Here is a 12145-nt window from a genome sequence, read left to right on the forward strand (position 1 = left end):
ACAAACCAGACATGGAGATGCCGTTTCTGCCTCTCCATGCAGTTTTGGTGTAGGAGCCAGGATGCTCTGGGGCAACTTGAGCTCTCACCATGCTGGCAGGGTTGGTGCTCACACTGCCATGTCCCCAGCCCAGCTGGCAGGAGGAGGAGAGGAGAGCTGGAGAAACCAGGGCAGATGGGCCGGAGCTGCGTGCCGGGAGCTCTAAACATCGGATGAACACCAAGTATGTGGTGAAGGCACTGGAGCTGAACAGGGACAGCAGCAGAGGCGTTATGTGATTTTGAACAGCTTGCTTGACAGTTTGCACCATATTGTATTTATAAACATAGGGGAAACCTAAGCACTTCTCTTTGGTGTTTCCCAAGTAGTCATCCACAACACAACAGGCGCACAGGGCAATCCTAGACAGCTCTGCCTCACCTCCGTGACAGCCTTCTTAAAATTAAATTAAATTAGTCTCTGTGGGATCAGCATCCCACAGGGTATTCAAAATCCCTCTCGAACCACACCTCCAATCACCCAGCTGCCCCGGGATGGGGTTAGGGGTGGCTGGGGCGGGAGGTAACCCACCAGCTGATGAGGCCAGCAGCACATCATGCATGTGCCGCCACCACCACCTGCCAGGTGTGTCTGGTGCCAGGGACCATGTGGCTCTTCAGCGCACACCGGCAAGCGCAGCGCATCCCAGGGCATGCGCAGCACACGTGTGGCATCACGTCACCTCACCTCGCCGGCAATGACACGCTGCAGTGCCCACACTCTACATCAGAAAATCCAATGAGTTTTGAATCCAATGCTGCACAGAAACAGGGACAGTGTGAAGCACCCAGTGTCCTCATCAGAGAAACATGACAAGGCTGCAGGGATTTTTCAGATATGTTATAAAGTTATTTCAAAAAGGGGGTCATCATCTGCCAATACAAAGTGCATCAGGACAGGTATTCTCCTCACAATAGGATGAAACAGAGCGCTGGGACCCCAAACACATCCATACAGTACCCACGAGCGATGCACTACTGCATATTTTTCTGCTTCATCACATTTTTAAAGGTTGAACTAGAGCACAAAAATCTATCAGTGTTTTTAAAAAGTCCTCTCCTCCCTCAAACACTACCAAGTTTTAAATGCTAGACATTACTCTTAAGTACTAACACAGACTTTTAGTGGCACTAGAAAGCTGACCTCTGCAGCTCTCCTCTCGCAGATATGTGTTTTACTATGAAGTAGGAGATCAAGGCTAGGAGAATGAGGCATTCCTGACAAGAAGCAATCTAAAATGCCATACCTGAAATAGCAAAGAATCAGCGATTTTCCAAGCAGGCTGAGCAGAATCACAAAGTTTTTTCTCCCGGCTCCCTTCCAGCACATCTAAGGGTGCTGATCCTGTCTAACACCCAAGCACTTTTTTTTACAGGTTATGGCCAAGCCAGCAGTGCCTGGCCAGGATCACTAATGTATAAATCACTTGCCACCAGCCACCCAGAATGGAATTCACGCTCAAATTGCTCTCATTTCTTCCAGTTTTACACAAATTCAGCCCCACCAACTTGACCAAGCATGATATTGGTGCACCTAGGCTGGGAGCTCATCCCAAGACGATGCTGGATGGGGCTGCCAATGCAGCCTGACTGTAGGATGCTCTGGTGGAGACACAGTGCCACATTCATGTCACTGAACATCCCCTGGTATCTGCTCACAAACAACCAGCCAGGCCAGGCAGGACTGTGTACTCATGCCCCCTCCCCACCCCGAGCTTGCCTCCTGCAGCGCAGCCACAAGAACAGCGACACTATTTAAGCGTTTCAATTAAAGATTCTAACTAGATGCTAACCAGACCCTTCGGTGGGGAGAAAAAAATCTAAAGGACGCTAACAAGCTTCCCAACCAGCTCTTTGAACCTTGCCTCGCTCACGGAGGTGCCCACCGGGAGGAATTCTGGAGCTGCCCTGGGCACCACGACACGGACAAGACCACACTCATCCCCTGGCACCAAGATAACTGGTCTGAGGAATCAGGGCACATTACTGCTCCATTGTGAAATACACCAGGCACAAAAACAGCTCAGAGAATCACTGCGTTTCCAAAATCTGCGCTAACTGCAAAGGTTAAAATACAGGAAAGTTGTGGCTGCAAGTGATTAAACAACACTTGGTAGCCATTGTCCCTGCGCTGCCGAAATAAATACATAACCTAAGCTGCACGGGGCAAATCTCCACATTTACATCCCACCGTTGAGTTTTCCACCTCATTTTTTTTACTTCAACCCCCCCACAAGAGCAATGTACGATGCTGGTGAAACCGAAGCCGCTGCCTGCTTGGCACACACCCGCTAAGGACCAGCCGGGGCTCCCGGCGGCAGCCCTGACTCCAAGCTAAGAGAAAGCTAAAAAAGGGAGAAAAAACCAAATTCAAAGGGAAGGTGGCGGGTGAGGGGGAGGAGAAGAACCGAAACGAAAGGGCACTGAGGTCCGAGCGGCAGCATCCCACAAAAGCTGCAGCGCTGTCGGGATGAGGGGCTGCAGCGAGAGGGACCGCGACAGGGTGGCCGCTTCGGCCGAGGGTCCCGCAGCCGAAGGCGGGGGAGGGGGGCGAGTACCGAGCTCCCCGCCCCGACGGCAATCGGACCCGCTTGCCCGGTGCCTTACCTTGCGGCGTCCAGTGCCGTACCGTCCTGCTCCCCGAGGGGCGAGAGGGGCTCCTTGATTAGGGGGGCGGGGGTGCTCCGACAGGAGCAGGGCTGCAGCAGGGACTGTGTCACTCGCGTCCCTTGCCGCTTTATAGTCCCTTCCCTCCCCACCCCTCCCCGCGGAAAAAAAAAGAAACAAAACCCAAAGATACAAACAAGCAAAAAAAAAAGAAGGAAAAAAAAAAAAAGGAGGAAAAACAATCAAAACCAGGGGAAAAAATAGCCGGGAGACCCCCTGGGGCACCCGCCCGGGACGCGGGCACGGCTCCGACCTCGCCTCCCGGGAAGAGCGGCGGAGCCGCTCCGCGGCAGCAAAAGTTTGCAGGAGGAGCGGAGAGGAGCGGAGCGGCGCGGAGAGGAGCAAAGGAGCGCGGAGAGGAGCAAAGGAGCGCGGAGAGGAGCAAAGGAGCGCGGAGCGTCTCGCTGATGCCGCCGGGGCGGGCAGGGGTGCCCTGGGGGGGGAAGGGGGGCGGCCGCCCCGCCCCGCGCAGCTCCGCGGAGGGGCGGGCCCGCGGGGGAGCCCAGGTCGCTGGCCCCGGGGCGAGGGTCCTGTCTCCGTCCGTTCCCCCCGCCTCAGTCCCCGGCAGAGCCGCCCGGCTTTGTGCCGCGCTGCAAGAAGCTACTCAACAACCATCTTGGAAGGGTGATCCTACCGGGAAGTGGGGAGTGTGGGGGGGTCTCAGGGATGGGGTACGGTGGCGGAGAAAGGGGTCGGGGGAGCACTCCCGCTTCGGGAATGCTGCGGAACACCCTAAGAGTGATGGGCGGAGGAGAGAGGGCTGGTGAGGTGGTTAAGGATGCGTGAGAAATGGAATTCGTTAAACCCTCCCGCAATTTGGCAAGCGGGTCTCGCAGCCCCCACCTTCTCCCTCTTTGCGTTTTGGTGAGAGGCAGGTTTCAGGGTCAGGGGGAGAGAGAGGTTTGTCCTACTGTTTCCTGGGAGCTGCAACGAAAAGGTGAAAAGTATCCTTTGCCATTGAAAACCAAACCCCTCTCTCTCTGTTTCTTTTCTTTCTTTCTTTCTTTTTTTTTTTTTTTGACACATCAGTCATAAAAATGTCAAGCACTACACAAGCATTAAACAAGCTATTACCAAGAGCAGCTGATGAGTAGTTTCCCTGACAGTAATCACACCTTCCCTACTACTTCAACCAATTTGGGGAGCAAAAATAAAATCAAACCTCCTTTTTTTCCACAAGATTACTGAGTAAACCTGACAGCCAAGCCTCCATGGAGGGATGCAAATTGTCATATTTTGTAGAGTGACAATCAGCGTTACTCCGTGAAGAGGCAACTCCCAAAAGAGCTCATGCCTTCAGGGACATGTAGCTGCCCAGACCTCTGCTAATTGCCATTAGTTACTGCCACTTACCTCCCACTCTGTCAACTCACAGAGTGGCCAAGTCCCTCACTGCAAGCCAGCAAGCCCTCTGCCCCAGGGTCTGCTCAAAAATATAAGTTGACTAAAGAAATCGAGGATTAAGGAAAAAAAACAAAACAACAACAAAAAAAGAGGAGCCCCCATCCAGTTATCCTTCTGTTTTCATGTCCCTATTTTTACATATTTCACAACTATACTTTTCATTTTCAAATAGGTTGCAGGGTGGGAGCTTGGGGAAGGGAGAAAAGACACAGATGTTTAGAATTAATTTATGGATGTTTAAGGAGAACTTAAAAAAAATACCTGGTATTCACACACAGCATCCCGACTTCGTCCTTTTTAGATGATCGTTTGCCTCCCACTGCAACACCTCAATAAAAAAAGCTCTCAGCAAACTACACGTGCTCCTCTTCTGCTGCAGAAGACACAGAGATTCAATCTTCTGAAAATGAGAGAATCTGACTAAATAAAAAAGCCAAATTTAGTAAAGAGAACCCAGCACAATCTTACGAGTTTTTCCCCAAGCCTTTGGAGCACGCAGAAGCCAGCAGAGAGGGACGGGCTGAGGTGAAGGCAGGCAGCTACCTCTGGGTATGATTCGTGGCACAAGAGTGTTCTGAGAGCCTGCAAAAATGGCTGGCTCGGGTTTGAGGTCATTAGAGGTAAAATATTGCTACCCAGCTAAAGAGCTCTTGAGACTCTGTGCTTCACACACAGGCAAACCGATTATTTTTAACCCAAGGACAGTTTTAGTGCTATTGTTCTTAGAGGGTATTACTGTTTGTGATTTCAGGGGAAGCGAGATGACAAGCCTGGGATATTATTTACTGAGGTGTGTGAATACTGACTCCTCTGCCTATAGATAACTTTTTTTTTTGGATGCTTGCAGTTCCACCTCTATCACAACTGTAAATCTCTGTTGTGATTTAAAGCATAGCACAGAGCAACTCCCAGCCAAAGGAACAGTTCAAACACTTTCAGAACAAGATTTGCTCTTCTCAAAATTTACAAGGTACAAAAATATTAACCACAGATACGGAAGGTGGATTGGGGATTTAAATGCGGAAAATTACATAAATGCCTGGGAGGTACTAGGGCAGCCAGTTAGAGGGGAAACAAACAATAAAAGCGCAAAATACTGAAAATACTTGTGGGTAGGTGACTCCTTTTAAATCCATTTAACTGTCCCAGGTACTATCACAGCACCAAGGAAATTGGTACAGAAATGCTACCGCCTGAATCCAGAGATGATTCACGTTTGTACAATCTGCACAGGAGCAGGTCCCAGGGATGGCAACAAGGAACACCCAGGGTGAGAAACTTTTGACCATAAAACACTGCTCCTTACATCGGTGCGGCAAAACTGAGAAACTAGAGGGGAAGAAGATGGGCAGACCCTTACAAGACTTGGCTCTGGGCACTCCTCCTTCCACCCTTTCAAAGGCTTCCAGGGAACTGAGTTTTACCAGCAAAAATGGGAGCAAGAATGAATTTCAAGAGGTGTACCCTAAATACTGATGAGAACCAAATTACTAATTTGTCTGCAGTCGCAACCTTTGTCTGTAGCTGCACATCATTTCCTCGGCGGTTGAAACTGTTTTGACTTAAGTCAGCAAATAAATATCTAAAAGTTGGAACATCTGTAATTGGTTCACAAAGGCAGCTGTAAACTGTCTGGGTAACAATTGTGCTCTTCACGGTTTCGCCATGCTGGGAGACCTTATTAGAGCGAGTGGATAGGTGCTACCACAAACAAGAGGCATGTTGTGTATTATGGAGGAAATGTTTAATAAGCTACCCAGTGAATAAATCAGAACAATAAATCTTTCTGAAACAAAAATGGAAGTGGGCAATTGGATATTCTAGGAGGAGAGAAAGGGTAGGATAATTCATCATATAAATAATTCATTGCAAATTTTAGCACCCAGTGCTGCTGTGCATTTGGTATGGAAGGCAGATGACACTGTGTGTGCTTGCACGTGTATGTTTAATTGCATATATATATAATTTTTTTCACCCAATTATGTGGTTCTCATTGTGATGCAGATATGAAAGTCTGTTATCAGTAATCCATTGATTAACATTTGCTGCTCAGGAAAGGGTATCATTACGTATTAACCTCAGAAACTGAGATACTAAACTGGATTTATCAATCAAATATGCCCGATGGGCTGTGATGGTTTTTAGTTATGCAGCATCACACAGTGCTCACTGTCTCAGAAGAGGAATGGTCTGGGCAGTGGGGGCCTTGAGAGGCATTTAGGAAGCATCTGGCTCAGAAGCCACCACTGCCTTCCCCAGTGGAGCAACACATGAATGCCCAGGTGGAGTCCAAACAGCAACAGCGTGGAGGTAAGCAATAAAACTTTGTGGTAAGCATTGAGATGATACTCCTACTTGGTAAGATTAGAGATGATACCCAGTTGCTTACTGGGTTTTCCCTGCCTGAGGCTGAGCCACATGTTTCATTTGAGCAATAAGCTGAATTTTTCTTCTGACCATTATTCAGCAAGCGGGTGCTGCTTGAAGCAGAGTGACCTTTCAGGGCCTTGCAAAGCAGGAGCCTGTGTGAACATCTTCCCCTGCTGCTTCGCCAGGTGCAGCCTGGGCAGGCAGGCAAGGAGCAGTGTGCTCAGCACGCTTCCACCAAAAACCCAGACCTACTGGGAGCAGCAGCAGGGTGGTGTGAGCATCCTGCAAGTGCTCTGCCGTCTCCCTTCCTGCTTCAATTTACCGTTTCTTGCTTTAATAAGAGACATTTTCTTTGACCTATCTTGAGAAAAATCAAAAGCATGTGCAGCAGTTGGTGCGCAGCTTGTGATTTCGCTCAGTATTTCTTCTGCATCACTTAAAAGTGCTGGTGGGAGAAGGATAAAACAAGACACCTCAACAGCAGAGCGTGGTTAATACAATTTCATGACACCCTGTTAGATGCCCTCTGGGCATTACCCAGCTGTGGTGTAAAGTGATGCATTGCTGCTGACCCCAAGAAATTACACATTTGGGCTGCCCTTAACTCATTCCTTGCCTATTTAATCCAATTATGTTTTATTTATTAAGCTAATCTTTAAAATCTCTCAGTGTTGACTGGTTTACACGTCCAGTGCATTCTTTTTAATCCTACTGTTTTATGAACTGATTAACAAGAGCTTGTGCTCCAACAGTGCAAAACCAAAACACAAATCTAAAATATGGTCCTATTGAACTGAGTAGTCAGATTTGGCATTTCCCCTATCATCACTGGAAAACACCTGCTGTTAGACACTACTGTAGCATTTGTTTTATTTTGCCCAACTTGATGTAATATTAGAAAATTATATTAAAGACAAATTATTCCACTGTAAAATCCCAGATCTGCATGTGAAAAATAATGACAAGCAGAGCTCTCATGCTCCAAGCATTATTTCTTAATCAGAATTTTATTCTACTGAGAAAAGAAAAATGATGCTACTTCACTTAATTTAAACAATCTAATCTACTTCTCACATAAAATTGTTAACAAACCACTGATTTAATCTCAAGTGCCCAACAGACCCCTTAAACTCTGATGCAAAGTAACCATTCCTCTAATTAAAACAAGTGAATTTAATAAAGGAGAATGGTATGATAATTAGATGTGTTACGAAGTACAGGCTACTTTGATCTAGAACACGTACCCTTTAATTCGTATGTGACTAGGTGTTCCCACAGACACAGCCCAGACCTAAATTCCTGTTATATTCCTGTCTCCAAAGAATTATTGTTTTAGACATGTCACCACAAAGTGTTTATTCAAGTCACTATTTTCAACACACTCACACCATAGAGCAAAAAATTCTTTCCTTGGCAGAAAGAATCAGCTGTTCAAAAGTGGTACTTTAAACTAAACATGAACTTTTTTTTTTTGCATGAAATGCTTCACATGCCCTGAACTTCAGCCATACAAACAGCTTCCACACACACGTGGACAAAAAGGACATTCTGCTCCTCAAAAAAACACAGGGCATAAGTAGTAATTGCAATTTTTAGGGAAAAACTGGGAACTTTAAGTACTTATCTGTGAAATACAAAATTGCAACTTACTTGGAAGAAAACTAGATCTGATTTGAAGAACTGATTTTGGGTTTATCTGATGACACCGAACTGAGAATGATTTGCCTTCACACAGGACAGACATGGGGAGTCTGCAGTGTCCTAATTCTTTCCAGGCTACTGAAAAATCCATGGCATCAGCCTTCTCCTCCCCTTCTCCTTCCTCCCTCAAGGTGAAGACCAGCCTTCAATATCCTCAGCTCCCATTTCAAGACTCAGACTTCTTCCCTTCTGGTTAACCAATGAAAACAAGGAAAAAAACAATAATCATAAACTCCACTGAGCAGATACACCCAAATCACCCTCAATAACAGCATTTTTCCCTTTGGACTTTCCCAGATCCCAAGCTGAGTGTTAACACCAAGACGCTCAGAATTCTTAGCATTTTTGTACATCTACAGCACATAACATTTCTGTGTGCAGTGGGCATGGCTCTCTCAATTGAATATTCCTGAATAAGTGTTGACCCTTGTCACTGAGTGTATTTAATCAGCAGGCACCCATGATTCCTAGGAAATCAGAATATGCAATTTGCTTATTAGAAAACACTGTGAAAGAAAGAGCAAAAGGGAAGTTTTTATTGACCAGATGACACCATTGCTGGGAGAATCTGAAATGTATCTGAGCTAAAATTTGATTGTCCATAATTACAGATAACTCTTAACCCTCCTTTGGAGAGCCCCATTTTTCAACTTTATCCACTTTCAAAGTCAGCACTACAGGTGGTAACAATACAAAAAGAGGTTAAATTAAGCGTGGTGTGATGTCTGGCTACTGTAACATTACAACTAGCTGCCACACAGCACTTAAGAGTATACATCCAGCTACATTAACTCATGCTTACTCCTTTTTTCCTATCCAAGAGTAGGCAATAGCACCCAGCGATTTGCAGCAATGTTTCGTGTGCTGACGGGCACTTATACAGAGCAGAGGAGAGCTCCAGACAACAGCAGAGTGGTTCTTTTAAAGGCATTATTGAAGGGAAGCTCACCCTACATCATTTAGAATAAAAGATCATCTGACTGTTTTTCCTCTCACAAACCCAGAAATCCCAGGGTACAAGGCAGTAGGCCTTCTTCATGTTGTCTGAAACTAGAGGCTGCTTGGGATGAACACATTTTATTAGCTGGTTGGTGCAGTTTAAAATAAAACAGATAGCAAGTGAGTCAAATTCAGCTTGCTGTTAACCCCACCAGGACATCCTCAGAGCCATCAGGATGGCTAAGTTGCATTATGGAGATGGTGATGGTTGCATTATGGAGAATGCAGGTGGGCTATAAAGACTTGATTGTCTCACTAGAAGGCACAATTGGTGACATTCATTAATTTTGCTTTCCACAAAGACTGTGGCTCATTACTACCTCACACTGCATGGAACAGGGGTCAAATCTCATCAGTGCTTGTACCACCCATGTTGAAGATAAGCATAAATGTCCTCATAGCCGGAGCGTTTACATTGCTCTCTGATGTATTACTGTAGTTGTTTGATTACAAGAATAACAAATGTGCTTCTAAAAATGTGTTTTAAAAGCTTTCAAGGCACAAATCTGAGAGGTGATGTGCATACCAAATGAGCACAGTCCTGTTGGCAATGGCGTGTAGCTGGACCTCCAAATTCACAGATGACATCTTTCAGAAAACTTCACGGGCTGAGACATGCTTAACTCTGCTTTCTTTGCCACACTCTAAAGTTTTATTAGCTGTCTTTAGGTAACCACGTTTAAGGCTGAACACTTCTCCTTCTCACACCCCAACTGTGCATTTTTTTCCTCTAAACCATTAGGCAAGTTTTCCAGTGCTTCGATTTTATATGGTTTTAATACAATTGCTAAGGAGAGTAATTATTATAATTAAATATGGAAAGCATAAAAAGGGACAGAAAGATTTGAGGGAATGAGTGCTGAAACAGTTCTGCAGAACAATTCAGCAACAAGAACATGAAAATATCAATGAAAGTTTCAAGCACTTCTACCCACAAAAATGTATTTCCTTTTCCTGCATCCTTAGCATCAAACACGCGCCATTGAAAGCAAGCACTTGGGAAGCAGGCTTGCTCGAGTCAACCCCATTACATGAAACAACCCAATGAAAACAAGCTCTATGTCCCATTTTCTCGGGTTTTGCAGCAGCTTGAGAAGCTCTATCCATCAAACAAGAGCTCCATCTGGTGGGCCTTCCCAAAACGTCGAAACATCCATAGAATCGTTTTGGTTGGAAAAGACCTTTGAGATCAACAAGTCCAACCATTAACCTAACACTGCCACGTCCACCATCCATCCAGCCCTCTCCCAGGGCCAAGTTCAGGTGCCCAACAATGCATGGGAAATTCAACCTTAACTTACTTCACGGGATAGATTTTGGTCCTGAGGGTCAAACCCAGAGTTACAAACCCCTCCAACAAGAATTGACAGGACCAGCCATCCAGCATCAGCGCTTTATCACAAGTTTTGTCTTGCTTTGATCCATGCTGACTGTGTTCAAAGGACAATTAACCGAAAGCTCACTCAGTTTGGCTATTCAGCTCTCACAGAGGAAAGCTGCAATCAATCATAACTAAAGGCTACTTCACTTTCCTGAATAGAAGCATCTATCATCCTCTGAGGCATCTCTGAGGGTTCTATTTGGCCATAGCTGCCTGTACTGAAGGGCATGAGCCTCCCATTGTTCAGTACTATATCTGTAGATGTTTTGAATACCCAAGGGCATTTCAGGTGGCACCAGGTGACTGGCTTTAGACAGCAAACTGAGCCAACTGGGACATGTTTCTGGTCACACAGCAAACCCATGGCAGGAGCCCTGATTGCTAAGAACCTTCTCCAGATACTGGACCTGGTTCCACTGATGGGAGACAGCCTAGCACAGGAACTACAAAGTTCCCATGTTTACATTTTAGGATGTTACTATAGTTTTTAATCCTCTCTTATTAAACACCAGATCCTGTTAAAGATATTTTGCTGAGACTAAGTAGGACATCTATGTCAAAGATCTATAATTGCTTCCCGTCTCAAGTGAATAGATGATAAAGACCAATGCAGAAGATTAAAAGTTAATTGTAGTAACTTGCATTGGCCAGGAAAGCAAAATTTAAAAACACACAAGATCGAAATGATACAGAACACAATTATGCAAAGCTTAAAACCCAACATCTTATACAACAGCAGAGACTTTTCTCTGACTAAAGAATACAGCATGTGGGAACGCATGGAACGTGTTTACCTTCAGAAGCCCTGGCTGTGATGTCTCTGGTAGGAGCCTCCAGGAATTGGAAGTGTTTTTTTTTCATAGCATTCATGTGTCGTGAGGAGCAAAAGGCACAGGAGAGACACTTTCTATTTACAATTTCCTTGTAGCTAAGTGCATCAGAGCCATTCAAAATATGTTGTTTGCCACTCTTGATAAGCACAAGGACTGCTTGTTAGAAGACAGGCAATTAAGAGAAAAATGCAAGGAGAACTGCATGTCTGTGTGTGGTCCTCAGGAAAGCCCATGGGAGAGCTTGCCTCAAGACATTAAGAAATCTGTGCAGATGAGCCAAGGAAGAATTGATGGGATATATTTATTTAATTTTTCCTCTCATTTTTACAACACCAGCTGGAGGACCACAGGGCAGCAACTAAATGAGAGTCAGAATGGAAAGAGTGCCCCTGAACTAAGGGGTTGGAAGTACTTTTGGGGTATTACTTTCCTAGTGGAACTGTTTGCTTAAAGATAATTATTTTTCTCAACACCAGCTTTAAGGTTTTTTGTACAAGCCAATGAAATATTTTCCAACCCCCACTTCTTCTCCCACCCCTCTACAGAGAACCAGCATTTATTGTCTGTTAACACCACAACCTGCTGTGCTGGAAGGCTCTGAGGAATGCTACTAAGATCTCTGCTTAAAACACTCTTCCACTGAATACAAGAAACATACAGGCAAAAATTTCACAAGCCCCAAGTTTCTTACCAGAATCAACTTCTTCCCGAGGTTCAGGCGTAATCCTTTTTTTCTTCCTCTTCTACTAATG

General features: G+C 45.5%; 1 protein-coding gene across 7 annotated transcripts in view; it reads right to left on the reverse strand.

The window, feature by feature from the left end:
• The window catches only part of NDNF (neuron derived neurotrophic factor), a 31031-nt gene extending 18886 nt beyond the window's left edge, over nt 1-12145 (reverse strand). For 3 of the 7 annotated variants that reach the window (XM_051619717.1, XM_051619723.1, XM_051619720.1), the window contains exons 1-3: nt 12085-12145; nt 8130-8369; nt 4371-4482 (exon numbers count right to left, since the gene is read on the reverse strand). In XM_051619717.1, coding sequence (XP_051475677.1) covers nt 4371-4390 — 20 coding nt within the window. In that variant the 5' untranslated portion in view covers nt 4391-4482; nt 8130-8369; nt 12085-12145. Of the gene's footprint in view, nt 1-2645; nt 3072-4370; nt 4483-4577; nt 4665-8129; nt 8370-12084 lie in introns of those variants that run through there. The other 4 variants (XM_051619721.1, XM_051619722.1, XM_051619719.1 and 1 more) reach the window with 3 other exon arrangements.

The sequence above is a fragment of the Apus apus genome, chromosome 4 (assembly GCF_020740795.1).
Source record: "Apus apus isolate bApuApu2 chromosome 4, bApuApu2.pri.cur, whole genome shotgun sequence".
In the NCBI taxonomy this organism is placed as follows: domain Eukaryota; kingdom Metazoa; phylum Chordata; class Aves; order Apodiformes; family Apodidae; genus Apus; species Apus apus.